The sequence below is a fragment of the Aspergillus foveolatus genome (assembly GCF_047715535.1).
Source record: "Aspergillus foveolatus strain CBS 279.81 unplaced genomic scaffold BDW70scaffold_24, whole genome shotgun sequence".
Lineage (NCBI taxonomy): Eukaryota > Fungi > Ascomycota > Eurotiomycetes > Eurotiales > Aspergillaceae > Aspergillus > Aspergillus foveolatus.
In genome coordinates, this window is record NW_027396088.1 from 252,069 (window position 1) to 279,502 (window position 27,434).

Here is a 27,434-nt window from a genome sequence, read left to right on the forward strand (position 1 = left end):
CCCTCCCGCGAGAATCGAGAAAGACAGTTTCCGCGAAGAGTCGTTTCACACCGCGAAATCCAACTCAACATTATCCCACAAGGCGGACTCGCAATCGGCCGTGACAGTTTCGAAGACTAATTACGAATCAGACATCAAGTATCCTGACCTTCCGCCTGTTCCGCCCGATGACAATCCCGGGCCGTCGAGCAGCGCACTGCCTTGGTCTTCCTCGCCTCCTGCCCACTTCCAAAAGCCCGCCGCGCCTCGAACCGTTCCCTGGCGGAAGCAAGAGGATAATGTCATTACAATAGATGATGAGGCAAAACCAGAGACACCCGCGCGGCCAGCCGCAACAGCTCCGTGGAATAAAACAGCCAGCGCAATCAAGGAAGAGCAGAAGGAGCTTCGCCGACAGAATAAGAAAGCGCAGGCCCAGAAAACACAATCAAGCACCAAACACCATATGCCCCGTGCCCAAGTGGCTCCTATATTTCTCAGTGATGAGCAGAAGCATGTCTTGAAAGCAGTTGTTGAGAAAGGGAAGAGTATATTTTTTACAGGTTCAGCAGGAACTGGTAAATCAGTCCTCATGAGAGAAATCATCAAGAAATTACGGGATAAGTACAGGAAAGAACCGGACCGCATCGCGGTCACAGCGTCTACTGGCCTTGCGGCATGTAATATTGAAGGTGTCACCCTGCATAGTTTCGCGGGCATTGGCTTAGGTAAAGAACCTGTGCCTGAGCTGGTCAAAAAGGTCGGATCTATTGGATGCATTGATTTCATGTTTCTGACCATCCGCAGATTAAGAAGAACCAAAAGGCAAGAAACCGCTGGTTGCGCACGAAAGTCCTGGTCATTGATGAGGTTTCTATGGTTGACGGGGATTTGTTCGATAAGCTCGAAGAGATTGCTCGGCTAATCAGAAACAATGGCCGACCGTTCGGTGGTATTCAGCTCGTCGTTACGGGAGACTTCTTTCAATTACCGCCAGTTCCAGAGGGTCATAATCGGGAAGCCAAGTTTTCATTTGCTGCAGCGAGCTGGAATACCTCAATACAACACACTATCCTTTTGACACACGTTTTCCGTCAGCGTGATCCCGAGTTTGCCGACATGCTGAATGAGATGCGACTTGGGAAACTTAGTCCTCGGACGATACAGGCTTTTAAGGAGCTCTCTCGTCCATTGGACTTTCACGACGCTCTTGAGGCTACTGAATTGTACGCGCCCTCTAATATCCGCCTTTCTAGACTAACATCACGTACAGATTTCCTACGCGTGCCGAAGTAGACAATGCCAATTCTGCAAGAATGGCACGTCTTTCGGGTGAGACGATGACGTTTAATGCGGTCGATTCGGGGACTATTCAAGACATTCAATTCCGTGAAAAGTTACTCTCAAACTGCATGGCACCTCAAACGATCCACCTGAAGAAGGGTTCGCAAGTCATGCTCATCAAGAATATGGAGGATACTCTCGTGAACGGCTCAATCGGCAGGGTTGTTGCGTTTATGGATGAAGCGACATTTGACTTTTACGTTGAGAATGAGAACGACTTCGCGAGCGGAAAATTCGACGAGGGGGACGAAGACAGGGCTGCACGTGCCCGTAAGAAGATAAAGAGCATGACTCACAGAGACGGAGGCGTTGCGGTTACCCGAAAATGGCCCCTGGTATGCTTCATCCAGCCAGACGGGACGGAGAGGCATCTCCTCTGCCAGCCAGAGAGTTGGAAAATTGAGCTGCCAAATGGCGAAGTCCAAGCCCAACGGCAGCAGGTCCCGCTGATCCTCGCATGGGCTCTTTCCATTCACAAGGCCCAAGGCCAGACACTACAGCGAGTCAAGGTCGATCTTGGGAAGGTCTTTGAGAAGGGACAAGCCTACGTGGCTCTGAGTCGAGCCACCTCGAAAGCCGGTCTTCAGGTGCTCCGATTCGATCCGCGCAAGGTCATGGTCCATCCGAAGGTCATTGAATTCTACCGAAATCTGGTTCATGCCAGCGACTTGATCAAGTCGAAACAGCCGCCTAAGCCGCAGCGCGCAATATCGAATGGAGATGAGGAATATATTGATGAGCTTATTGCGGAAGCGGAAGCATATTAGTTGGCATTCTTGTTTTCTTGAGTTGCTCTCCCGTTCCTACATGCGATATCAATATCCAAGAGGCTTTCAGGTTTATTAGAGGTATACTACGGAGTTCTAGAAGTGTTGTGACTTGGGATATTATACTATTTTACTGTCTTGTCCATACTCACTTTAATGCCAAAAGTGTACTGAGCCACATATATCAACTCATATCACGGAGACATTCACTCCATTCCTCTAAACCCCCAAACAAAATATGTTATAATCACAGTTCCCCTCCTCTAGAACAGACTCCCCTACAACTTGTGCATATTTCAAATCACCGAAAGCGCAAGACCATACGGATCACTTCGATCGATTCACACTTCCAGTACCACCGCGATGCCTCTCTGTCTCGGTATTCACAACTGGCGGTTTATTCGCTCTCCTTGCAGCAGCGACATTCGGCTCATCGGCTAGTCTGTGCTTGTCCTCATGCTCGCGTTCGTGCACAGCATTCTCGTAGTCGTCGATTGGAGCATCATCGTCGACTACTCCATGGACTTTTTTCGGTTGGAGAGGTGGGGAGGAGATAGGGCCTTTGGGCATTTTGGCGGTTGATCTGTTATTTGATGGGTTTGCTCGGCGTAGAGAGAATTGTAGGATAGAGATTCGCTTTTGATTTTTCAGAAAACAAGATCGACAAGAACTGAGGAGAGGAGGTCTATTATACTGCATAGGTGGGAGTCTTGTCTCGGCTGATACCACCATGACGTGAAGTAGTACGTCATGCATCGATTGTAGTCACAATAAAGATATATATATTTACAAGACATAGTAATGAGTTATATGATTTCAGACCGGGCTTTTCCAATGTTGAATAACTATTGATTGAATATGCTGATGCTGCAGCTCTCCCCTGTCACGTCTGGAATGCTTCCATCTGTGCAGAGCATAGTAGGTCCCCAAATTGCCAACCCTGAGTTAGGGCTAGGGCGCTCTTAGAATAATCAAGCATTTGCGTTACAAGAACACGTAATCATGAGACTACTGAGCCTATACATAATCGTAGCAATGTTCAGAACACTATTCGGAACACAACCAGAGCCCTAATTTTTATTTACTACTATATTTGTTTCTAGAAACGTTAAAATAAGTTTGCCTCTTGGACTGGGACACAAAAGTGCTACCTCCTCTCCAAGTACTTTTGCTTCGAGCTCCATGATAACATCATGAATCTCCGTTCAGCGCTATGCTATCATTTCTTTTATACTGGCAGATATATCCCTACGGCACTTCATCTCTGATAACTTCTTCAACTTGTTATGTATCTTTCATGGACTCGTCGACACGGAAAGGTGTTGAGAGCCCAGGTGAGCACGGCAGAGTAATGGAGCTTCTCGCTAAGGAGGCAGTGGTGCTTTGTCATATTTTCTCTAACAAAATCAGGCACTGGATACTGCTAGGTGCTCGGAGAGGTCACACGTTCAGTCAATGGAAGGAATAATCCGACCCCGCGGTCGAGTCCTGCACTTCATCAGAGTTGAGCGAATTCGACTCTCATCTCGGGCAGTGATCCAGTCTAGTAGAAGTACCAGGGTGCCGTCCGTTGAATAAGACGCCATTAGACTTATTAGGTCTGAATAGAAGGCAACTTGCTAACGCCACCGCCTCACATCCTAAACCAAAGACCCAATCAGCTACAGAAGATTGAGGTAGGAAGCAGCATACTTCTCTAATCCCAAGAGCTAAAATCACCGAACCCACCGCCCCCCTTGAATTTCTTCTTCGCCGGTTCCGGTGTGGGCTCTTCATCCACAAACTCCACAATCTCATCCTCGTCGTGCGCAGCTCTTTCAGAGAGCGCAGCCTTCAGATATTTGCCGACAGCCGTAGAGCTCTCCTCCTTGCTCGCACCAGGACCTCGAACTCGCTTTCCGGTCCAAGTAACCTGGTCATCTTCAGCGCGGCGAGAACTTTCCTCGTCATTTTCAGCGGTTCTATTTGCCTCATTCTCGGCTGACTGTTCGGATTGTTTCTTCTGCTTGAGGAATTCTTCAAATGGGTCGACGAATATTGTGACGTCGATGATGCGGATGTCTGGAGTGGGTTTGTTCGTTGTTGGGTTGACGGGGTGAGTTTCGAGCTTGTTGAGGGTTGGCGAGGAGGGGGTTGGGTCGTCGATTACGTGGCCGAATATTGTGTGTTTGAGGTTGAGATGAGGGAGGGCGCGGTAGGCGATGAAGCTGATTCAGTCAGTACGAGAGCAAAACCTCTCAATGGGAAGGACGTAGCGTCGAACTTACAACTGGCTGCTGTTCGTATTCTTGCCCTTATTCGCCATGCTTAGTGTCCCCCGCGAATCGTGCTTGAGAGGGCCCTCGAACTCGTCGTTGAAGTACTTGCCCCAGATACTCTCGCCGCCGCGGCCAGTGCCCGTAGGGTCCCCTCCTTGAATCATAAAACCTTTGATATTGCGGTGAAATGTCACGTCCTTGTAGTATCCCTTCTTTGCGAGCTTGATAAAATTCCAGACGGCCTTGGGCGCATACTCCGTGTGTAATTCCAGGTTGATATCGCCGGATGTGGTCGAGATCCGAGCGTAGCCCTTTTGCTTTACCCGACCTCTCTTCAACATGTAGTCTTCATCCGAAAGTAAGGCAAGTTCAGCCGAGGTGTGTGGCGTCATTCCTGTGCTTGTAAATGATGCAGCCGCCAAGCCAGTCGTGTATCTCGCGGCATTATAAGGCACAGGTTTACCAGATTGATACGAAATGGTTTTCTGTGCTGACTTCACCGGCGCATCAGTCTTAGCCACTGGAGTAGAAGCTGCATTCCCAGCCTTCTGAGCTCTTTCTTGCCGCGCTTTAGCAACCGCCTCCCTCGCTTTGAGGATCTTCGCCGAGCTCCCCAGAGCATTGACATTTACATTCCTCGACGGGTCCTCTCTCTCCCTCACTTGCTCATCCGATAATCCACTCTCTCCCTCCTTGATATGATTAAACCGACTCAAATCCCTCGACTCGATATTCTGCGGATCCTGCAGCGTAATAATATCCTTGCGCGTGAATTCCTCGTCCGAAACAAGATCCCGCCACATCTTTCCTTTAATATTTAACCGTTCAATTGTATCCCACGCAAAGACATTCCCCGTATTTCGCAGCGCAACTACATGCGTGTTGTCCGTGAGAACCTTGTACGTAACGGGATCAATATACTCGCCGGCATCGTTCTTCGCGATCGTTAGCTTGATTAAGTCAGAGCCCTTCAGCGGTGTTCCGTCAACAGGGTTTGTCCCATGCTTCTGAATCCAGGGAAGGATGCTGGTCAAGTCGAAGATTGTGCCGGATTGCGTGCAGACGGGATGTTCGAACGGTTGGAGCGAGAGGGAGCAGAATCTGAAAGGAAGTCGCTTGAAGGAGGCTTCACCGACGCCGCGTCTAGCTTTCCCGACTCCAGCGCCAGCGCTGGCTGAGTACGCGTCTTCGGAGGCCCATTCAGAATGTGTAATCTGGATGTCATATAGTCAGTACGAATTTGTTCGACTAAGAACTGGGTAAGGCAATTTCCTCATCGTACATAAAGCTTGTCCGTGCCTGTACAGATATCGCGTTAGACCGGTAATCGCCCACGGATAAGAGTACTGACCTTTGCCCATTTTCGCGACGTAATATACAATATGTATGACCTGAACGCGGTCTTTTCTCCGCAGCGGAAGCTGGAAATGATGGAGTGAGACAGAGACTAGCTTCTTACGGTTAATTATTTATGCCTCAGGCATATACAGACACTACGGTGGAATATTTGGATATCCAGCAAGAGCTACATCAAGTATATCAAGCTAAGGCTGATGTAAAGCAGGAGCGAGTAAAGCCTAGAAATAAGTCATACAAGCCGATGGCCAAAGAGATAAACCATATACCGCGCTAAAGATAAAGTCAGAGTGTTTTCTCTACCACAACGCCTCGATGTCTTTTCATCCAATAATCGTTAGATAGTCGTCCAGGCAAACAGCTACTAGACGACAGAGGGCTGGTAGCGCAGCGACACAACCCATCGGTTACCAAAGTCGATTCCATGCCGTCGGCGCGTGCCGAACTTGCGCCAGGCTATTTGGGGAATTCCAATATCCGCGACGGTGAGGTTCCAGGATGCTCCCTCTCCAGCGAGAAGGGCGTTGACAAGCCCAGTCTTGGGCGCTCCGAGGCTGACTATCGACTTTGAGTTGACACGCAACTGCCCGCTTTCAACAACCGTTACTTCTCCTATAAATTGCAAATTAGCAATGTGTTTGCAGCTGGATAGCAATGTATGTCTGCTCACCAGTAGTTGCGGATAGACCGGATGGGACATCCACAGATAACGTGTCAAGTCCGCTTCGATTAATCCAGGATATCATCTCAAACGCTGTGGCTTGATCATCAGTTCGCAGGTCGTTGAAAGGAAGATGTATTCCAAGCAGAGCGTCCAGAACTAGATCAGGTGCAAATTCAGAAGTTGAGAGTCTCGAAGAAAGCTCTTCCCACTTAAGGAAGCGGCCCCCAATCTTCTTGAAGATGTCAACCTGCTTACGGCAGCTCTCAAGCAGCTCGACCTCTTGTTCCACCCCCAGCATGCACACGGTAACACGATGACCACGGTTTCGCAGATGGCGAGCAGAAGAAATGACTCTCGCTCCAGTCCGATGATTTCCAACTAGTGCCAAGATAGTAGGTGCTGCGGCATCGCTCGAGAGAAGGCCAACGGCCGCTTCGGCGATACTCCGTCCCGCATTTTCCGTAATCATATCCTCAGTCAAACCAACTTCGCCAATTGCTAACTGCTCAACTTCGAGAATCTGCAGGGGACTGACAGCTGGACAGCTCCTGTTTGTAGTAGCAAGCCGTAACGTGGCGTTAGATGCACTAATACCGGTAACTGGTGATGCCGAAACGTGCGTTTTCGTAGGAAGCGGGCTGCTTGATTTCGTACGGGAGTTGCTCAATTGACTGCGCCCAATGGTATTAAGCTGCGTTGGAACAAGTGGTTGTCCAAATATAGCACTCCCCTTCCGAGACCCTCGGCCGCGGGTTGACAGCTTCGATGCGTCACGTCCGGAAATTGTTCCACTACTAAGCTTAGCATCACTTGGTTCATGGTTCGTGGCTTCATTATCACTCTCTTCGAGGCTGTCATCGAGGACGTTTTCGGACCAGTGTAAGTTCCGGCCTCCATTGGTCCCAGGCTTTGGTACTCTCCTGTTGAAGCTGACCAATCGTTCTTCATCGGCGGTTGTGTCGTCATTCCTGATCTCTTCAAAAACACGTCTTTTATCGAATTTGGAGAGGTTACTTGCAAAATCGAAGTCGCCCATTTCCTGGATATCTGTCGCTTCTTCGGTGGCCCAGCCACTGACTTGTGCAGGGTAGCCTCTGCTCTTCTTCTTCCGCCGTTTGCCATTGAGTGTGCCCGTCTCCTTGTATGGTTGTGGAGAGTCCAACAAGTTTGGATTAGATGGTTCGACGAACGCAGTCTGGCGCCACCCTTTGCTCTTGGGATTTGTGTTGAGTGCGCCGTCATGCTCATTGTAGACACTCGGATCCTTCTGCTTTCCCCCACGGCGGCCACAGGTCGTTCCAAAGCGACTGGCAGAAACAGGAGACTCTTCGACCACACGCGAAAGAGGACCTTGTAGCTCCTCCGCTTGCGGTGTGGATCTGCTGCCCACGTTCAACTCTAGGTTACTGAATGGCTCGGCCAAAGTAGCTGGCGTTGCCTGAGATGTGACTTGGGATGTATTCTGTGATGTGGGAAGCTGCCGTGCACTTGAACTTTCAGTAAAGCCGGCTTGGGGTTGTACGCTCGCGCGGGCCTCACTCGATGGTTTCGAAAAGCTCAAAATTGCGGGGTCCACAAAAGGTTGCTGAACTGCGTATGGAGTTCCAAGGCTCTGCTTTTCTTGCGAAACGTGCGAGGCTTGCGCGCTTGGTCTATCTGACGGTCCCAAGGAAAGATCGGCGATGTCTGGAGCTTCAATGGAGTATGTTGGTAGTCGGTAGCCAATCCATGACAAAGTAACTAAGTGTAAAAATGTTGTTAGAGCTATGCAATATCCAGCGCAGGACTCAATTGTCCCCGAGTAGTGGTCGTTGCAACATACCATCTCGAAGCATTAGGCGCTGGCCGATGACATCCGCAACCACACCTTGGACGGTAGCGTCTGGTGGTGCTCGGAGAGTTACCAGGACATTGTAGCCTATGAATTCAGAAGCCATGGTTGCAAGCTCGTGTGAACTGAGTGGTGAGTCCAGGAACTAAAAAGAGCCCATAATATGTAGTTAGAGAAAGTTGTTCTGAACGAAATACTCTGTAAAGAAAAGCGGCACAGCGCTGTGGTCCAGTAGTGATGCTAACGGAAGTTATCCACAAGTCCACCGCGCTCCTACGCGTGTCACGTGGAATTTTATCTTATCGATAATACTGCATTGAATAGAGAAATTTTACTCCAAACTCCACATTCCGTCATTCAGCATCATGATGGTTCTTTGTAGAATAACTAAGACCTTTCACTGTCTTATTTCTTGCCTATCACTGGTGATTGCTGTGAAAGGTTTTAAAACGATGTAGATTGAAAGACTTCAATTGCTGTAGGGAATCTCGAGCTGCCGCAACTATATATTTCCACCGAGAAGTGCCCCTGTTTTAATCTATTGGTCAAAACTGACACTCCAAGTGGGATAGGCAAGACAAGACACCCCCTCTTGAACGGGCCCCTGAACCTGCTGTAATGCCCAACAAGAGCCCGAATGAGGCATAACGGCCCGGCAGCCCTGAGTCTCGCCTATCCAAGGCCGGGGCCCCGGCCAAGTCAATTCCGTTTAGAAACCAGTCCTGTCTTTGTCCTTTTGTACGTCATATCACGTGGCATACAGGCGTCTTGCCTTTTCGGTGGGCGCCAAGCGCCCTCGGCCCAATAACTCATGAAGTAGGAACAGCTTAGGTAAATAGCCAAATAGGTACAGGACCCGGATTGAGGCTAGTAGCATCTTTGACCTGGAGATGCCGAAGTAGGTAAGGAATTGATAGTATAAGCTGGGCACCAGATCTTTCAGATCAATGATAGTTCGGGGTAGTTGTTTACATAGTACGGCCGATCCGAGACGCCCCCATCCTCTGACGCCATCCTCCATCCCACGTTGAGGCGAACCCCTAAACAACCGTACGGAAGAATGGGTCACTACGTTAGGAAGCTGTCATCGGATTCCAAACAACCCCCCGGTTCGCGGGTTCTCGTGTAAGCAAAAGTAATATGCTCTTGATTTCTACATTAGACAGTAATCAACGAATCTGACACTCTTATAAAATTATAAGTTGTTTTGGGCTCCACCCGTTCGTGGTCACGTTAACCATTAAATCCGACGCTACCGGCGATGATTGGAAGCCCCCAGTGCAGGTGGCATCGTTCTGGGCAAACTCACCTTACTGCAGTGTATGCAACTACTATTAATAAATATCGATTAATCCCCCTCCGCCTCCAAGGCTCCTCACGTCTACTGCAGTTCTGACAATTCGGGGCCGCTATAGCTTCTGCCAATCCAGGGGGTTATACTCTCCAATACCCAGTGTGTCCGTGAGTGCCTCGAATCCTTCCAGCTCCGCAAGGCTTGTGATCTTTCCAAGCGCGCAGCGGGGTGGGCTATCGCTCGCCGTGCCCGGGTCAAACAAATCCGCCCATTCAGCCCAGGACGGACAGAAAAGCATGTGGCGATCCATTTGAAACCCCTACTTGGCCTCAGTTGGTTACTGTTGTCGGGTTTTCCGGAAGGGAGCTTGAATCCGTGTTGTGATGGTAGCGAGCATCATCCGATGACAGTGCTGATCGAGCGTCATTTGAGGCTTCAGAATGGCTACCCACCCATTCAAACCCCCAGCTTCAACAGCTGTCATTGCATAATTCTAGTTGCTGACCGTATACCTCTTATCCAGCGCTTCCCCTCGGCTCCGCCGCGACTCTCCCGCTACCTCAGCCTTGCCGCTCGCGAACTACCCCGCTGTCCTCTCTTCGCTGACTCGAATTCCCACCGCACCTGCAGAACTGAAATCGGAAGTCGTTCAAGCTGGCAGGAAGTAAGCGAAGAAGTTTTTCTGGTCAGGGTGGCTTGCTGAACAGGATGTTCAGTGGCTCCTCGAGCCCGCCCAAAGATAAATCAGACACTATCCCCAGATCAGGTCCCATAAATACACCGTCGCTCAGTATTCAGACCGAGGGTGCCATCGGATCTCAAGGAAAATCACCCCCTCCCACTAGTTTCTTCGGACGCAGAGCAAGCGAGGAACAGAGCCCTGGCGGCGACAAGAAGCGCCGAAGCAGCACGGTCTCAAAGGCAGCATCATTCTTCGCAAACGCAAAAAACTCCCTGAGCCTTAGTAGCCCCCGAACCGAAAGCGCGCTCAGTTCTTCGCTTCCAGAGTCTTCCTTACACAGATACGGAAATATGGACCCAGCGCTCAACGTTCCACAGGGCTCACTGAACAATTCCGCGGGCGAATCTTCACCAACTCCTCGATCATCTTTCAGAGTCGGCGTTACAGAGGACCGGAACAAAAAATGTCGCCGGACTATGGAAGATACCCATGCCTATCTCTATAATTTCCTTGGCAATCCTGTACCGTCAGCGCAGAATGATGATTCTGATCAAAGCTCGCATCCTAGCGACGCTTCGCCAAAGACCGGAGAATTGACGCCCGTTGTTGAAACAGATAATGGCTACTTCGCAATTTTTGATGGCCATGCAGGAACTTTTGCTGCGCAATGGTGTGGAAAGAAGTTGCATCTAATTCTGGAAGACGTAATGCGCAAGAACATAAACGCGCCTGTTCCCGAGCTTCTCGACCAAACATTTACTTCTGTGGACCAGCAGCTGGAAAAGCTGCCCGTTAAGAATAGCGGTTGCACTGCGGTTGTCGCTTTACTCAGATGGGAAGATAGAATTCCCACCCCAAATTCCGTGACCGGTTCGTCCGCCATCGGGCCGGCAGCCGTGGCAGTGACCAAGGGCGGAGCGGATTCGGAGGCAGATGACACCCCTACCCAGGAAGCCGCCGCTACCCCGGTTCCTGCTATTCCCCCCAAGTTACGCGAAAAGGCGATTCGCCAGCGTGTCCTGTATACGGCCAATGTCGGCGATGCCCGTGTGATACTGTGTAGGAACGGCAAAGCCCTTCGCCTGTCTTACGATCACAAGGGTAGTGATGAGAACGAAGGGAGAAGGATTGCTAACGCGGGAGGCTTGATTCTCAATAATCGAGTTAACGGAGTTCTCGCTGTAACCAGAGCCCTTGGCGATGCGTATATCAAAGATCTTGTTACCGGGCATCCTTACACAACAGAGACTGTCATCCAGCCAGACCTTGACGAGTTCATCATTTTGGCCTGTGACGGGGTAAGTCAACATGCGTTTCTAGCACAGATTTCATTGAGCTAATGGTTCTTCGCAGCTCTGGGATGTATGTAGTGATCAAGAGGCTGTTGATTTGATTCGCAATGTGTCTGATGCCCAGGAGGCATCGAAGATTCTGGTTGATCATGCCCTTGCGCGGTTCAGCACTGACAACCTCTCGTGTATGGTGATTCGTCTCTATGCAGACCGCCACCGCGAAGTTGCCAGTCAAGCAGTCGACCTGGCTGGGTCGGAGAGCAGCTCCTCGCGCGGATTAAGCGAAGCCGATAAGATTGTCGAAGGAGCTAGGAAGAGCATGGCCAACACTGGAATAGCAGATGAATCGGAAACGCTCAAGAAAGTTCACGAGGAGGCAGAAGAACGTACATCAGAGGAAGTACCTGAGTCAATATTAACTGCCTCGCCAAATGCCCCAGCGGCTACGCTCAATCAGCCGAACAAGCCGGGTTCGAGCGACAGTACATGAGCAAGCAACAAACATATCACGAATGCAGATATCAAGTGCCATCTAAGAAGAAATAGAAGCAAGGCTTGGAGCTATGAACATTCTGCAATCCAAATCATATTCTCCTTCTCATCATCTTTTGTACTGCTGATTTTACATATTTACTTTTTTTCCCTTCACTATTTCATGGCTTAGGTATCGGCTGGCGTTGATCGCGAACCGCAAGAGGTCTCTTATCTATCACCGAACCCGTATGTTAGATTTTGGTTATGCAGATGGTTCCATCTTGCACTGTGCCATTTTCTTTTTGGTTTGAGGTGAGGGCTTCTTACCTGGCTCATTGTTTCTGTCTGTTCTGTGAACCTAGCCACAGTCGGTGAATGTAGGTATTTTTGACAACTGTCTCGCTATGCCGCCTGATTGCGCTTCAGCCTCTCCGTGTACTTGTATTGATGTGGAGCAAACACAATTGGCAATTCTGGATATATCAGGAAAGGGGCAGGGTTCCTTCTTTTGTTGTGGGCAACTACAAAGACCTAACGTTGGCCGAGACAACATATTTTTTGGCCTCCTAAACTCCGTTCACATTCGATTCCCGGGCATCCAGGAGCAAGTCTTACATCTAAAAATACAACTGCGAGAGAGACAACTGGAGCCTCTCCGACAACATAGCGCAAGAGTAGAAAAGAGATATCCAATATCCACACGAAGGCCATCACCGACCGGTAAAAAATACAAAGTCCAGAGAGCCGTAGCTGGCTCGACACATCTAGGCTGTGGTTTCCTCCTCCGTTTTTCTCTCCTTGAATTGCCTGTCCGCGAGAATCTCAACGCCATAGACGGGCTTCGCTCCCGGCATCACATGATCCCGGCTGAGATCCAACTCGCCGTGACGGACCCGTTCCGGCCAGCTTTCAGCGTACCGGGCGTAGTGAAGATCGGACCAGAGGATTTTCACGGTGTCATCAGGAGATGGGGCTGTGGCGCCTTCAGTCGAGTCTGCGGCCTCCTGGATCTTGTACGTGACTTGGTTCGTGCTCAGGGTGGATTCGAACTGGGCGATGCGCTCAGCATGCTCAATTCGCTTCGCCTCTTCCTTCTTGCGAGCTTCCCGGCGACGTCTTCTCGCAGTACGAGTCAAGTAACCCCTTTTACCATCGGCAAACCCATCCTTGATTTCCTGGTCTTGGATCGCCAAAACGGCCGAAATATCGGCGACGCTGGTAGCCTTTTGGTCCATGACAGCACGCGCCCGATCCTTCTTCTCCATCAGCCAGCCAATTTTGTCGTTGTACTTCTCGTCAAACTCTTTGGCCTCTTCCGGGCTTCGCGGCCGCTTCCTGTTCAGAAATTCCTCTGTGATAGTGATCATTTCTCGTGGCGGGTCTAGCTGGCGCTGCATGGAAAATTCACGGAGGAGATGGTATGCGCGAAGACCGACCTTAGAGTCGTTAAAGTGGACAGAGAAGTAGGGAACCCACATGTCCTTTCGGAGGGTCGCTGGGACGGTCTTTTTACCGTGGTATAGCAGTTGACGGAGGACGTTGTTTTTCTACAGAGAGGAACGACGGCGTCAGTAAGAAAAGCAATATTGGTCTGAAAAGATAGCACTTACCTCCAGGTACCGCGTCAACGAGTACACAACTTGATTCGTGCGGATGTTATGGTAGACAAAGATGTTTTTCCCATGTGTTAAAGCGTTGATGGCCTTCCGTAACCGCACACCCTCCTTCTGTTGATGTGTCTTGAATGCATTGGAGTTTTGCTCACGGGGCTTGCCCTGAATAACACTGTGATTCTCGATAGGAGGACGGCGGACAATGTTCCAGGTACCAATCTTGGTGGGATCTAGGATCTTTTCGAATGTCCCCTTGAGAGTCCTCTTCTGGACTGGTTGTGAGGCCATTGCGGCCAAACGCGGGTCTGCGCCTCGCGTCTAGTGTGTCAAAATCGGTCGTCAAAGGAGTGAAGCAAGAGTCACTCTATAGCATTGCAGGTAGTCGAGTGATTTGGCTGTTCGTGAGGTGGTCTGTCCGGCGGAAAGGTTGGAAGGTGAAGGGCGAATCATCAATTTTTCGGCGGCGGGATTTCGAACGGGGGAAACCGCCTCGAGACTAAACCCGGCAGCTGTCTAAGTGGAGATGGGAGGTCCCGACCTCAACTCAACCTCCAGGCGGTCGCCCTTATCTTGCTACCACACAAACTCGGCGCGTTTTTTTATCACCGTAATTGACTTGCTGCATGGCGACTGGATGAAGACAGAAGTACGATTGAGCTCCCTTCACGGCTCGCAATGGCGACAGCCGACACCGCGGATGGGCTGATCAATGACGATGCTGGCAGTCGCCGCGACAGACCATTTCACTTCCCAGCGGTGGGTTTCCGTCGGCAGGGGCTATTGATTGATTTGCCAAAAAAAACTGATGATTCTCATGTATTAGAGCCGAAAGCTACGACATCTGACAGGTGTTTCCGTCCGTAATCTTGTGGTCAACCCTCCTAGCCGAGCTCGAGGGAAAACAATCGACGACGAGGATATCCCAAACTCTCTGCAGTCGCCGTCAAAGTTACTTGCGCAAGAGACTAATCGAACCCTCAATTACTCGCGATCGTTCTCGAATCTCAAGTCCTCCCCAGCATCCGGTAGTGAAAATGGTCGTACCCAGCAGCGACTCCCTTTGCGGCAAGCCCGTCGACAGAGTACACTGCCCTGGAGCGATCCTAATCCTCAAATACGACAGGTAAAGCTAGAGGATATAACGCGTGGCCGGATAGCAAACACCTGGTTCTCGATCCATTGCGACGGTATCCACGAGCCCGTGTATGTGAGCGAGGTTGTGGAGAATGCGATGAATCCAAACTTTCGAGCATTTGACCTCAACTCTTGCGGACCGTCTGTTTCGCGCTTAGACTACCTTACTCTGAGATTGTGGGTAAAGTCTGCGACTATGGATGATTATATGATGCTAGTGGAGTTACAACTACATCTGCAGTCGCTTCAATTTTTGGGGCGGTCATTGGATAGCTTTCATCAACCTCTACCTGCGAACTCCGTCCTCTTTCATTTCCCGGATGGGGTGTACACCAATCTGACCGATATTCCGCCCATATGGACGCCGTTACCTACACCGAGTTCCAAATCCAGTGATACTGCTGTACCGACATCATCGTACGACGCCCTGATGCGACTCGCAAGTCTGGACGAATGTATTCAGGATGCTTTGATTACAAGGGAAACGCTTGAATCACAGATTAGCTCAATTCTGGAGAATAATCAAGATGCTGTGCGAACGACGAGCGAAGCGTCCCGGGCGAAGGATAAACTCAACCTCACTAGGAACGCAGTTTCAAGCCAGCGCAAGCAATTGCGCTTGGCTAACAAACGCAAAGAAGAATTAATTGCCAGTATCAATGCCAGAAAAGACGCGATGGAGAATGGCACTCGCAGTCGGGAAACGGTGCGTAGCCATCTCCCTGACGCACGAACGAAACTTGGCTCCAGCATGAGATTGCTCGACCAAAATACAGAAGAAACCAAGGGCCAGATCCGACGCATATCTGAAGATATTCTCGATATCTATCCGATTGAGCCGATCCGGGATAAACCACTTGCTTTCACCATTGCTGGCATAGCTCTTCCCAACTCTAACTTTGCGGATGTCGATCGGGACGCAGTGGCAGCAGCGCTCGGGTATACTGCGCACCTAGTATATTTACTGTCATTCTACCTTTCCATCCCCGTACCATATCCAATTACGCCGCACCTCTCAAACTCGCTGATCCATGACCCCGTGTCTACTTCTCTCCCACAGAGGACATACCCCCTCCACCCGGTTAATGTGCAGTACCGGTTCGAATATGGAGTATTCTTACTGAACAAAGATATCGAGTTCCTGCTAAATAAACAGGGTCTGCGGGTGCTAGATATTCGACACACGCTGCCGAACCTGAAATATCTTTTGTATGTCCTCACAGCACGGTCGTCGGAGATTCCCGCAAGGAAGGCTGGAGGGATTCGTGGCCTTCTTCCAGGACGTCTGACTCCCAGCCTCTCCCGCCGTGGCAGCGAAGACAGCGTTGTGTACGGTGAGACTAGCAATCATCAACGAGGGGTGAGTCCAATGTCGACAGTGAATGGAGACTTCGCACTAGCCAAGGGGAAGAAACCACTTGCCCCCGTTCCGAGCGGAAGAGCTTCGTTTGGCGTGGCTTGACGGGGCAACGGCCATGTAACTGCGCCGCTTGGCTAATGTATGATCCGCAGAGGAATATGTTATATGTACAATTAATTGATTTAGCTGCAGCGTCTTAGTTTGCGATCGGGCTTGTTTAGCCTACTTGTACAGCAATAGGTCGGTAGCTAGTGTCCCTGAACAGGACTTGTACATATATCTAGTTGCATCCCTTAGTGGCATTGAATTGGCTAGGTTCGTAAAGAACACCTTGGAAGAAAAATGGCTTAATTAAACGAACAGGGGTCGGAGTCCTTTGGCATTCCAATTGATAACAGGGTCACGACCACTGGACCTCTCCGCTTCGCATCGCAGTGTACCGAGTCCACTCAAGGCGAGGGAATTCTTGCTCTTCTCTACCCCGCATTCAGCACTAGGCTTGCGATTTCAGAATGGCTATCGAGTCCTCGACACTCTTTTAATCGAGGATTCCGTACTCCTAGATTTCGCCGTGCAGCTGAAAAGTCCCCGAGGGCGAGGGCGGCTGATAATAAACAACCCTTCCTGACCCCAAACGTCCCCACCGCTTTCGACGCTTTCTAGCGGTCGTCGTCGCTTTGCATCGGCAAACCCCAGACTGCTCCCCATCCACTCCATCTGCGCCTAGCCTGGGTGGATTTTCTAGTGATGATGGCGACACACGACGGCCAGCAAGACAACGGCCTTTATTCTCGTGAAACCTCCGCGCGCAGGTCGCCATCCCCTACAGGTCCCCAGCACCGTCGCGGCTATCAGGCCTGCGATCCGTGTCGCAAACGCAAAGTCAAGTGTGACCTTGGGAGTGAGTCCATCTCTTGCGGGGAACGCAGCCAATACTGAAACGCCGGGATTTGAATGCTGATGCTCTGGTTGTTTAGGTGTTGATAATCCTCGTCCGCCGCCATGTGTACGATGTCGACGTGAGAGTAAGCGCTGCGAGTTCTCCGCCACGCGGCGCAAACGCAAGACCTCCGATGCCGAAGGCAATGCCGTTGACGATGTTCTTCGTCGCGACAAGCGTATGATGGTCGGAGATGCCGCAGCGAAAATCGAGGCTTCCCCGAGCGAGAGATCATCCTCTTATCCCCAGGTTGAACCGTCCTTCGATACGCCCAGCCTATCGCAGCAAAAGTGGCTTAACAAATCCCCTTCCAACGGCCATCTACCGGCACCGAGCAATGGTAGCCAGCATTACACGGCAAATCCGTCTACATCTACAGCCCAGTTCTCCGATGTCAGGAATACAAGGCACCCAGCGTACTCTGCTGGGAACAGGACCTCTGTCTCGAGGTTTAGCCTTGAGGGCAACCAGCCCATGATGAACCGTACCGCCGTTGAGCTACTGTCGCCCGCGATCAGCAACAGCCATGATGCTTTACATCTTCTGTCAGAAGCGGCAGGAAGGACGGAGGACCTTCGCTACGCTGCGACGCGCCAGTCGGCGTCCTCGTTCGCGTCACCAATGTCGTCCATGACGCAAGCGGGAACTCCAAGAAGCGCAGGCGGGTCATTTTCACGGCAACATAGATCGGGAACTGCGCAAACTGGAAACTATTACCAGAGCAATGCACTCCTTTCTGGAGAATCTCTCGCCGACAACCGAACGAGTTCTACCGGCCGTCCCTCAGACTCGGGCTATCTAGATGCTGTCAAGGCATGGTCACGACTACGTTTCGTCCGTGCGGGTTGGCTCTCTGTTGAAGAGTCAATGGCCTACGTCGCCTAGTAAGCTGTCGTTACCTCTTAAAGTTTACTCTGTACTAACGGTATCAGCTACTACGAGCACCTCGCACCTCTGAGCCCAATCGTTATTCCCGATTTCTCACACCCGTCGACACATCGTACCCTACTTACTGACGAGCCGGTTCTGGCGGTGACTATATTGACCACTGCTTCAAGGCATATGAAACCGAGCGGAGATGGCGCGAACTCCCGTGCCTTCTACATACATGATCGCCTTTGGTCGTATTTGCGTGGGATGATTGAGCGTCTGTTTTGGGGCCAGGAAAAGTTTGGCGGCAACGGCATTGGGATCAACAAACCTCGATCCTTTGATTTAGCTCCCTCCTCAGCCAAGGTTAATCACAAGGGTAATCTGAGATCTTTGGGCACGATTGAAGCGTTATTGATACTTACGGACTGGCACCCGCGGAATCTACATTTTCCTCCTGGTGACGATGAGAACGCATTACTTGATCTGGATGCCCAGGCTGGCCGGTATGACAAAGAATTGGATAATGACGGTGAGACCACAGCGCAGCGAAGCTCTAGTGGTGCGCCTGAGGGCAGACTGGCCTTCCAGACGTGGCTAGAGCCAGCCTGGCGGTCAGACCGGATGTCATGGATGTTACTCAGTACTGCTCAAGCATTAGCATTCGAGCTCGGTGTGTTTGACCAAAAGAACGATGCCAAATCATCAGCAGAACCGCCAGCTGAGCAAACGCGAAAGCGTCGTCTCCGTCGACTTATCCTTGTGTATATTACGCAGAGCAGTGGCCGTTTGGGCATACCTTCTATGCTCCCACTACCACAGTGGACTGATGATATCCAGCCGACGCCACTAACCGGCGTGAAAGGCAATGAGGTTGACAAGATGCATGATTGCTGGCTTGGAATATCCAAGATTATGTATCAAAGCAACCAGCTCCTGTTCGCATCTAACGAACAGACTTCTGATTTGATAAGGAGCGGCCGTTACCGCGACCAGATTGATCGATTCCAGCCTTTCCTCCGGGAATGGCGACAGAACATTGATTCGACTGAGTGTAGGTGCACATTTGCCTTTCCTTGGACAAATGCTAACCATATTAGTGCACCCTGCAATGAGACATATATTGATGATTGAATATGAATACACACGTACGTTTCCTTCTCGGAACTTATGACCACCTGGCTTACATCTCTGAAGGTTTATACGTCAACTCCCTAGCGTTGCAGGCTGTGGTCGATCGGTGGACGACAATGTCCAACGAGGCCGCTCAGGCTCAGAATAAGCCGTCAGCATCAAACAACGCGTCGTTCCATGTGCTAATGGAATTGTACCGCGTCAATGAGCCCTTTATTCAAGAAGTTGTTGATGCGTCGCGAAGGATTCTGACCACAGTGCTCGAGGGCTTGGTCCCAGGGGACCATTTGAAACATGCTCCTGTCCGGACCTGCTTTCGGATCCTGTCTGGCATGATCTTCATTCTTAAAGTAAGCCTTTTTCTGAACCCGAATGTTGCGACTGCGCATCTAAACATCTTAGACGTTCACCCTCGGTGCGAAAGAAGATGACGTGCGTGTCTCCCTCGACCTTCAGGACCGCACCGTTGAAGCGCTCCGAACATGCGTTGTCGACGACATCCACCTCAGCCACGCTATCGCCCGCCTGCTGGAGCTCCTCACGACAAATATCCGCACACGCTTCCTCCGTTTCGCACCCCTGGACCGCAGTGGTGACAACGACAGCACCAGCGCCGGCCAGGATCGCGCCTCCGCCCCAACGTCTCGAGCCCACTCGCCTCGTTCACGGGAAGGCCCACTTGGCCGTCGAGATGGCCTGAACAACAGCCACACCTGGCCTTCTGCGCAATCAACACATAATAATCAAGTCGGCGGCTATGCAGACACCCATCCTCCGTCGTCGACCCCTCTAACCTCGGTCCACGACCCTCTGGCCGGCATTCCCGCCCAACCCATCAACTCCTCCAACATCAATGTCAGTTTCATGCCACCCCCGCCATCCGTCTATTACAACTTCTACCAACCCCGCTCTTCGCCGCCCTCCGGCGAGATGAATTCTTCCAATCCAAATTCTGGTTCAGCGTCTTCCACTCTCCCCTCGCACTCGATGAATGAGCAGCCAGGTGTCTCGGATTGGTTCGCCCTCCCGCTAGACCAGTTCTTTAACTCCTCGACTGCGGTCGTGGATCAAGGGCTTGGTGGGACAGGCCCGATGGTGGGTGAGTTCGATATGCTGGAGGTTTTGCTCAATGAGCAATATGATGGCGGCACTAGTGGGGATGGTACTGGGTTGGATTCGGCGGGTGGTGGCCTGCCATCGCAGTTTATACAGCCTTAGTACGGATTACTGCGGATTACTGCCCCTCTTCACGATATCACAGAACCGGCCCGTTGACTGCTTTTTTTTTCTTTCCTGCTTCTTTTTTGTCGTGGCTTGCCGTCGTTGGCTTCGAATTTGTTTGAATGCCCTGCCTTGCCTTGACTGATGAATATATGAGCCCGTTTGTATCCTCCTGTGCTTGGAATACGCTCCATAGGTGGTCAATGTCCGTTTACATTTTGGTATAATGTATACGTTTATGATTTGTGATTAATGTGGCCACGAATATATATATACGGCTGTGGATATAGTTTGCTCTACGACCTGCCGTTTTTGGATGCTCGCGTTTTAAGAATCCACTACCTGGGAACCATTGAATCCACCCTACCAAATGGTGCCTGCTCCGCAGAGAGTATCCTCCTCACTGGCCCACCTGCCACTACCATAACGAACCGGACGTGCCTCCTCTTGATGCAGGTTGAAATCGAGTTGGATTCGGGTCGCCTCAAGTCCGTCCAAATTGAATCTGAACCTAGGTGGCCAGAGTCAAGGGAATTGAAACATACCTTGGCTGCTATAATGTAATCAGTTCTTGGCCACGGCACATTCTCGGATGATTGAGACGGGCAGCATATGCTGTGCCATGTAGCACCACTAGCTGCAAGCGTGATGAAGCAAAGGAACCTGAAACAACCCCACCTGGCAGGTCGCATACCAAGTACAACTGCCACAATGTTCCGTAGAGTATAGCCCGAGCATGTGAATTCTGCTGGTACCCTAAATCAAGTCAAGTCGCGGGACAAGTATCCTTCAATGTCACTTCTAGGTGAAGAAGTTTCAGGGCCTTGCAGAACTAGCACGTGATCATACAATAAGGTATAGCGTCAGGTAGTATAGACCAGGTACGGGATATTGCTGGTCGGTAATTCGTCAATGGCGGACGCCACGATCATGCAGACGGGTATGACTTGCGGGCTGAACGGTTGCTTTTTTGGTTCCACACTTCAGACTTGACGCTTCCGGGCCTATCTACTCTGAGTAGGCACAAGGATGGGAGGCCAGAAATATACAGTATTCTGTAAAGCGGTCACTGGTGTGTCTACAGCGATCGACGGGCCTAAAGCTTAGCGTTCTAATAGAACGCTTAGGCCCCTGATCCATCAACAAATAACAATATTTCAGGACCTGCGATTGGGGCCAAAGGCGGGGAATAGAAGACCCTCTTTTCCTCTCGAGGTGCGATCAGTAACAGCATTTGAAGTTCACCGCTGGGCCCACCACGCGAGGTTGTTTACGAGGGCTCCAGAAAGAGCAGCTGTTTAGGATGAAATGGGATCGAGACCGGAAATCGTTATGGTATAGAGCAGTAGAGTCAGGATGGACTGCCCATTCTGCGAAGATTCAAAGCCGATGCTGCACACTGCGATCAGTTGATGTCTTTGCGCTCCTAAACACTGGTTGGGATGAGAGATCTTACTCAGGAGTTTGCTTAGACTGGCGACTGGTGCGCGATCGGTCGATCAAAGCCTCGCCTCCAACACTTAGAACCTGCTGTGAATCTCGAATAGGATCAAGGTAAGTTTATGCCAAAAGTGAAAGTAGAGGCGGGGGAGACATGAGACATGTGACCGGACTGTGCCTCTTCTAACCTCGACTCTGCCTTTCCCCTCTTGTCACTTGAATCAACCTCGCAGCGCAGCCTGCAGGAGGCCCTCCCCGCCTCCCCTGATCTTCATGCTATTTCTTAAGCTCTCATTGAGTCTGTCTAGCCCGCTGAAGCTGCCGGCTTCTTTTGCAATTCGCCGGCCGGGCTTTTTTCCGCCTCCACTCAAGTCTGTTGATTGAACTGGAATGACACGCGCTCAAATGAGGATCGTGAGATCAGGTCTCAATACCGAAGACCCACGGCTCCATCCGTCCAAGAAGCTTTCTTGGGCCCTGAACAAGCAATAAAGCGGCCGACTCTGCAGCGGCTTCGCCAGCTCGGTTGCCTCGTCCCCCTCGTGCCTGACAAGAGTTCGCTCATGTCAAAGAGCGGCGGGCGTTTAACTCCCTACAGCCTGCCATTGGACCGTGATGTTTGATCTAAGCCGGATGTAACCCAGGTTGGGTTTGATCTCGATAACGTGCTCATCCATGAGCAAGATTTTCGCCCGGAGATTCCAAGTATGGCGAGGATTGTACCCTCAGCAGTTCCTCCGGACTCCGGGGCTTTGCTAGCACCCGGATGAGGTGGGACCTGCTGTCCACGCAGATTGCGATGCTCTCCCTCTGTTTCTCCTAGCTCTCGAGGGGAACACAGTTTATAAAGCTGCCTCCATCCTCGCTCTCCTGGGTCGAGTGGCTCCGCTTCCACTCGCTTGCTCTGCTTGTCTGCTTGCTCTGCCTTGCCTTTGCTTAGGTCTACCATTTGAAATCAAATCCACTACCCTCATTACCTCTTCATTGTCCTGGTCAGCACGTCAAATTTAAAATGGTTGTCTTCAGCAAAGTTGCAGCAGCGGCCTTTGGCTTCTCTGCCGTAGCATCTGCGATGCCCGCGGCCCCTCCTCGCCAGGGCTTCACGATCAACCAACTCACGAGGGCGATTTCTAAACGCACCATCAACCTTCCAGCGATTTACGCCAATGCATTATCCAAATATGGTGGCAATGTCCCTCCACACATCCAGGATGCTATGGCTCATGGCAGTGCTGTGACCACCCCGGAACAGTACGACGTTGAATACTTGACTCCAGTCGATGTTGGTGGCACAACAATGAACCTAGACTTTGACACTGGATCCGCGGACCTGTAATACTTTATTTGGCTGTAATCTTTGTGCATCCTAGAGCTGATATCTATAGATGGGTGTTTTCCGACGAGCTTCCGTCTTCCCAGACTACAGGCCACAGCGTCTACAAACCGTCCGATAATGGAACCAGAATGTCCGGCTACAGCTGGGAAATCTCATATGGCGACGGCAGCAGTGCCGGTGGTGATGTTTACAGAGACACCGTCACCGTTGGTGGCGTCACTGCGCCAGGACAGGCAGTCGAGGCCGCTTCACACATCAGTGAACAGTTCACCCGGGATCAAAACAACGATGGCTTGCTCGGTTTAGCATTCAGCTCCATTAACACTGGTGAGTAATTGAAACATACTTGGTCCAAGTTTTACTAACTTGCCACCAGTTCAACCGAAATCCCAGACCACCTTCTTCGACAGCGTCAAGTCTCAGCTTGAATCTCCTCTGTTCGCTGTAACACTAAAACACAAGGCTCCTGGTTCCTACGATTTCGGCTACATCGACCAGTCCAAATACACTGGCGAGCTTACCTATACAGATGTGGACAACTCTCAGGGTTTCTGGATGTTTTCCGCAACTGCAGGAGAGACTGACTTTGACGCCATCGCGGGTATGCCATGCCTATACCAACCTCAGCCCGACTAGCCATTTTAACCAATCTCACAGATACCGGCACGACCCTCATTATGATCGACCAGTCTATCGCAGAGGATTATTACTCCCAGGTTCCATTAGCCTTCAACAACTTCTTCTACGGTGGCTGGACTTTCCCTTGCTCAGCCGAACTCCCGTCTTTCACTGTCACCATCAACGGCTACGACGCCGTTGTCCCAGGCGAGCACATCAAGTACGCCCCCGTTACCGACGGTTCCTCTACCTGCTTCGGAGGCATCCAGGATAACCAGGGCCTCCCGTTTTCAATTCTCGGCGACGTCTTCCTGAAAAGCCAGTACGTCGTTTTCGACTCGGAGGGCCCTCAGTTGGGCTTCGCGCCCCAGGCTTAGACTTGAGGTATCCGTTAATTGGGTCAGCTCAATCCCACATCTGAATTGAATACGCGTGGCTTTTATCCCTGACCATTTCCAGTTTTCTTTTCCTTCAGCATAACGGCGTGAAATCGGCTAGGATTCGGCCTTCTTGATACCTTCTTTTGTTTCTATGGTCTTTCCCTTATACAAGGGAAACATCAATGCGTTTTCAGACCACTACTACTATGGAATAATAATCAAGTCGTGTACTAGGCAGACCCTAATGAATGCATCTTGACAGATATCAGTGAAGTCTGAAATCTGAAATCTGAAGCCTGAGTTCGATTCCAAAGATGAAAACTCAAGCGTACTGATCTTTCTTTGACATACACGAGTCGCTGCGCAGTATGCAGAGAAGAGAGTACATGCCTATACACTTCTATCATAACCCATTCCTAATTCTAGACAAAGACCAGATACCTAGATGATCCCTCATGTATATGCAGCTGCACCTAACTCCGGCGGACTGAAGACTGGCGAATGAAAGGGCTGCAGAATGGTATAAACAGTGCGCATAGTACAAGTCCGCAAAAATTAAACGAAACGGAACGGAACACAACCAATACAGGTGTCAGCACAATGCGATATGTCGCTATGACTGCAGTATGGTATCATGGTTTCCGCCTAGCGCAGCCAGAATAAAAGGACTTTAGACGGAGCAAGGAGCAATATTGGGAGATACATAGCTTGGGCTTTTTGTGCTCATTTGCGAAGTATGAAAGGGATGAGTGAAGATAAGGATTTGACGGTCTATGTTGTCTGTATTGACGCGTTGCGCGGCCTGGGTATATTATAGCATGTAGCAAGGTAGATGAATATGCTGATAGGTGGATAAATAATGGTAAAGAGCATCAGGACTCCTTCGGGTATCGTTTTGATGGGTGAATTTACGCTCGCTGAATAGCAGAGAGCGAAAATGGTGCGTGAGAGGTGCATAATGCGTTGTGCTCGTAAGGGTTTGGGTTCAATCATTGGTAAATAAGGCAGTTCAGAGAAGCATAATCAAAGCTCCTGCGTATCCAACCCCCAGATCTCCCACTGCTTTAGCACGTCCCATCCCACGCGCTGTATCTTGCGTCTCAGAGCCCGATTCCTTGGAACCGGCAACAGACACTCGTTCATATCTAAATTCAGACCTTCGTTCATGTTCCACGTTGAGCTTAGCCCTGAGCATGAACCTGAACTTGAACCTGAACTTGACTCTGGGCACGGGCCTGGGTCTGGCGGCTGGTCGACGGGTACGACAGAGGGATCTTCGTCTCGGGTTCGTTTCCCGAGTGTTGAAGGCGGTAATGTGCTCTTCTTCTGTTGAGATCGAGGGAAATTCGCTGAGGATGTTGTCCCGGGTAGAGTATGGTTTTGATTAGAGCCAGGACTAGGAGAGCCTGCATTAATGCCATTCCTTTGCGTTTGTTCGAAGTCGACGTAGGAGGATGGACTCTTGTCTTCGGCGCTCGGTGCGCGGGAGGCAGCTGGTGTTCGGGATTGGACGCCTTGTGGGGGCTCTGGTTGTGGTTGTGGTCGATCCACAGGAACGGTATAATATTCGCCCAGAACAAAACCTTTGCGACCAAATCCAACAACTTTAAGGCGTTGGAAAAGCTGTTGGTCAGCGAGTGCTTCGCCGAGCCTTTCAATGAGAATCTCATCGTCCAGTTCTACGAAATCAGCAAATGACCTAGCGCCAAGATCTAGACCGTCTGTGTCTTTGAATGGTTTAGAAGTTGTAGGCTTTGGTTGTGAATTGCGGGCCTCATCTGTCCCGGTGGACAAGGAGGCCGTCGGGACGAGAAGGCGCAGGGCTTGGAGATTGCGGAGAAAGGGGAGAAGAAGTCCCAGTGTGTCCATGCTTGACATTTCCGCAGCGAAAGCGAGCTGCTCAAGCTGGGGACTTGCGTGGACGAGGCGAGCTATTATGCTTGAGGAGAGCGCCCATCGGGCTGGGAGGAGAAGATGTCGGAGCGTGGCGGCGTGGTTAAGAACGATGCTGTTGATTGAAGTATCTCGCACCCTTGCTTGTAGGGCAGGTAAGTTAGACGGAGAGTCAGCGGACATTATGAGGTCTCTTGAGATGCCGTTCAAGTTCGTGTTTTCTGAAGCGGGTGGTGTAAGAGTGGCTGCGGATGGACAAGTAACTGGTGGCTCCCGTGGCGAATTGAGGCTATCGGAAACGGTACTCGAGCTGACCAAGTATATTCTTTCAAGCCCGGTAAAGCTCCCAAGAAACTCAGCTTGCCTTTGGTTGAAGACATTCGCTCTAAGACTCTTCAGCCGCATCGGTTTGTTGGGAGGAGCCGCGGGCCATGTGCTATCCACAAATGTGTTCAGATTGGCCTGCTCCGAGCGGACCTCCTGAAGCATAGTTACCTCCTCTACCGTGCCGTTATCGAATGCGGCGTTGAAGTCTTCGCTATGCCGGGCGTACAGGTTCGACAAGCCTAGAGATCTAAGTGCCAGTGGTTGCTTCGCTGAGATGCACTTTCTAAAATAGTCGTGCAGCATCACGCTCGGCTCTTGCATGTTCCTCATTCGCGGCGACCAGTGCATTTTTAGCTCCCTCAGCTTCCTGGCCTTGTAAAGCATCGTCGATATATCGTCGGGGTAGCAGATCGGATCGATATCAGTGATCTTGAGATAGCGCAAGTGCGGCATGGCCGGAATGACAGTCGTCGGGCGCGGATGCCGACTGCTCGGGAACCTGATTGTCAGTGAGGTCAACTTTGGCAATTGCGCCAGCCCCAGGTACACGGTCTCGAGCATCTTCGTGCTGAGCTCCCAGCGGAAGTCCTCCAAGTCCCGCATCCTATCCACAGCAGCCCGGACCGTGATATTCAGCATCATTGAAGAATCCGGCACCCGTCCGACGCGCGCATGTTCTTCAAGCTCCTGCTCCCGCCAGTCACCCCGTAGAGTTAGCGACCGTACGAGCGTGGCGTACGGTCGCGTAATGACGGCATTTAGCCCCATTGTAAACGGACTTGCGCTGCCCATGCCCTCCGGCTGGTCGCCGACGTATCGGATCTTATCGTAGGAGGTCAAGACGAGGTTTTGGTAGAGTTGAGGGAGAGCCATATAGTTGAGCACTCGACATGTTCGGCACAAACGAGCGAGATCGCTCGGATCGTCCAACTACAAAAACTCGTATTAGCTGCAGGTTTCAACCTTTTTTCCCTATCCGTTTTATAAGCGTCAGTAGAAAGGGTGCCGTACACAAGCGACAATCTGCGCGATTAAATTCAGCGGCAGCACCAGCAGAGTCGGGCCTTGGGGTTGCTCAATAGCGACGCAAGCGTCGAACATATTTTGATTGACAGCCGCCATAATGCGACGCCGAGCAACTATGGCGGCGCAGCATCGACTAACGAAAAGATATCCAAATCGATAAGTGAGTAAGGCATCGAAATTCGACAGGGAGAGGGATTAGTT

At 50.9% G+C, this 27,434-nt stretch overlaps 8 protein-coding genes across 8 annotated transcripts; 4 read left to right on the forward strand and 4 right to left on the reverse strand.

Annotated features, from left to right (window-relative positions):
* Positions 1–2,257: 2,257 nt before the first annotated feature.
* Positions 2,258–2,739, reverse strand: BDW70DRAFT_136424 (uncharacterized protein). Its single transcript, XM_073736858.1, has one exon. The coding sequence runs from the start codon at positions 2,658–2,660 to the stop codon at positions 2,418–2,420; it is 243 nt and encodes an 80-aa protein (XP_073595988.1). The 5' UTR covers positions 2,661–2,739; the 3' UTR covers positions 2,258–2,417.
* Positions 2,740–3,786: 1,047 nt separating this feature from the next.
* BDW70DRAFT_168226 (uncharacterized protein) lies at positions 3,787–8,389 on the reverse strand (the record flags this gene model as incomplete). The annotated part of the gene is made up of 5 exons (XM_073742403.1): positions 8,191–8,389; positions 6,375–8,108; positions 6,078–6,316; positions 4,358–5,562; positions 3,787–4,297 (listed from the first exon to the last, which is right to left on the reverse strand). Exons 1-5 carry the CDS (start codon positions 8,303–8,305, stop codon positions 3,787–3,789), a joined length of 3,804 nt encoding a protein of 1,267 aa, XP_073595989.1. The 5' UTR covers positions 8,306–8,389.
* Positions 8,390–9,525: 1,136 nt separating this feature from the next.
* On the forward strand, positions 9,526–12,151 carry ptcG (type 2C protein phosphatase PTC1). Its single transcript, XM_073744205.1, has 2 exons — positions 9,526–11,473; positions 11,529–12,151. The coding sequence occupies exons 1-2, from the start codon at positions 10,202–10,204 to the stop codon at positions 11,955–11,957; spliced, it is 1,701 nt and encodes a 566-aa protein (XP_073595990.1). The 5' UTR covers positions 9,526–10,201; the 3' UTR covers positions 11,958–12,151.
* Positions 12,152–12,599: 448 nt separating this feature from the next.
* On the reverse strand, positions 12,600–14,035 carry BDW70DRAFT_52834 (mitochondrial 54S ribosomal protein mL67). Its single transcript, XM_073744204.1, has 2 exons — positions 13,552–14,035; positions 12,600–13,488 (listed from the first exon to the last, which is right to left on the reverse strand). Exons 1-2 carry the CDS (start codon positions 13,840–13,842, stop codon positions 12,706–12,708), a joined length of 1,074 nt encoding a protein of 357 aa, XP_073595991.1. The 5' UTR covers positions 13,843–14,035; the 3' UTR covers positions 12,600–12,705.
* A 194-nt stretch (positions 14,036–14,229) lies between these two features.
* On the forward strand, positions 14,230–16,150 carry BDW70DRAFT_160052 (putative UV radiation resistance protein (UVRAG); the record flags this gene model as incomplete). Its single annotated transcript, XM_073740781.1, has 2 exons — positions 14,230–14,310; positions 14,378–16,150. 2 exons carry the CDS (start codon positions 14,230–14,232, stop codon positions 16,148–16,150), a joined length of 1,854 nt encoding a protein of 617 aa, XP_073595992.1.
* Positions 16,151–16,798: 648 nt separating this feature from the next.
* Positions 16,799–20,210, forward strand: BDW70DRAFT_160053 (uncharacterized protein; the record flags this gene model as incomplete). Its single annotated transcript, XM_073740782.1, has 6 exons — positions 16,799–16,949; positions 17,026–17,872; positions 17,921–18,912; positions 18,959–19,006; positions 19,056–19,342; positions 19,395–20,210. The coding sequence occupies 6 exons, from the start codon at positions 16,799–16,801 to the stop codon at positions 20,208–20,210; spliced, it is 3,141 nt and encodes a 1,046-aa protein (XP_073595993.1).
* A 2,141-nt stretch (positions 20,211–22,351) lies between these two features.
* Positions 22,352–24,102, forward strand: BDW70DRAFT_52865 (pepsin-like aspartic protease). Its single transcript, XM_073744206.1, has 5 exons — positions 22,352–22,985; positions 23,039–23,316; positions 23,366–23,590; positions 23,647–24,006; positions 24,067–24,102. Exons 1-4 carry the CDS (start codon positions 22,666–22,668, stop codon positions 23,982–23,984), a joined length of 1,161 nt encoding a protein of 386 aa, XP_073595994.1. The 5' UTR covers positions 22,352–22,665; the 3' UTR covers positions 23,985–24,006; positions 24,067–24,102.
* A 728-nt stretch (positions 24,103–24,830) lies between these two features.
* BDW70DRAFT_52876 (uncharacterized protein) lies at positions 24,831–27,412 on the reverse strand. The gene is made up of 2 exons (XM_073744207.1): positions 27,219–27,412; positions 24,831–27,137 (listed from the first exon to the last, which is right to left on the reverse strand). The coding sequence occupies exons 1-2, from the start codon at positions 27,327–27,329 to the stop codon at positions 25,011–25,013; spliced, it is 2,238 nt and encodes a 745-aa protein (XP_073595995.1). The 5' UTR covers positions 27,330–27,412; the 3' UTR covers positions 24,831–25,010.
* Between the last annotated feature and the right edge of the window lie 22 nt (positions 27,413–27,434).

Bases quoted from the DNA above. Each gene is read 5' to 3' on its own strand.
- ptcG (XM_073744205.1), top strand. From the start codon at position 10,202: ATGTTCAGTGGCTCCTCGAGCCCGCCCAAAGATAAATCAGACACTATC. The intron at 11,474-11,528 runs GTAAGTCAACAT...GGTTCTTCGCAG, and splicing joins TCATTTTGGCCTGTGACGGG to CTCTGGGATGTATGTAGTGA.
- BDW70DRAFT_52876 (XM_073744207.1), bottom strand. From the start codon at position 27,329: ATGGCGGCTGTCAATCAAAATATGTTCGACGCTTGCGTCGCTATTGAG. The intron at 27,138-27,218 runs GTACGGCACCCT...GAGTTTTTGTAG, and splicing joins TCGCGCAGATTGTCGCTTGT to TTGGACGATCCGAGCGATCT.
- BDW70DRAFT_136424 (XM_073736858.1), bottom strand. From the start codon at position 2,660: ATGCCCAAAGGCCCTATCTCCTCCCCACCTCTCCAACCGAAAAAAGTC.
- BDW70DRAFT_52834 (XM_073744204.1), bottom strand. From the start codon at position 13,842: ATGGCCTCACAACCAGTCCAGAAGAGGACTCTCAAGGGGACATTCGAA. The intron at 13,489-13,551 runs GTAAGTGCTATC...TCCTCTCTGTAG, and splicing joins CGTTGACGCGGTACCTGGAG to AAAAACAACGTCCTCCGTCA.
- BDW70DRAFT_52865 (XM_073744206.1), top strand. From the start codon at position 22,666: ATGGTTGTCTTCAGCAAAGTTGCAGCAGCGGCCTTTGGCTTCTCTGCC. The intron at 23,317-23,365 runs GTGAGTAATTGA...ACTTGCCACCAG, and splicing joins ATTCAGCTCCATTAACACTG to TTCAACCGAAATCCCAGACC. The intron at 23,591-23,646 runs GTATGCCATGCC...CCAATCTCACAG, and splicing joins TGACTTTGACGCCATCGCGG to ATACCGGCACGACCCTCATT.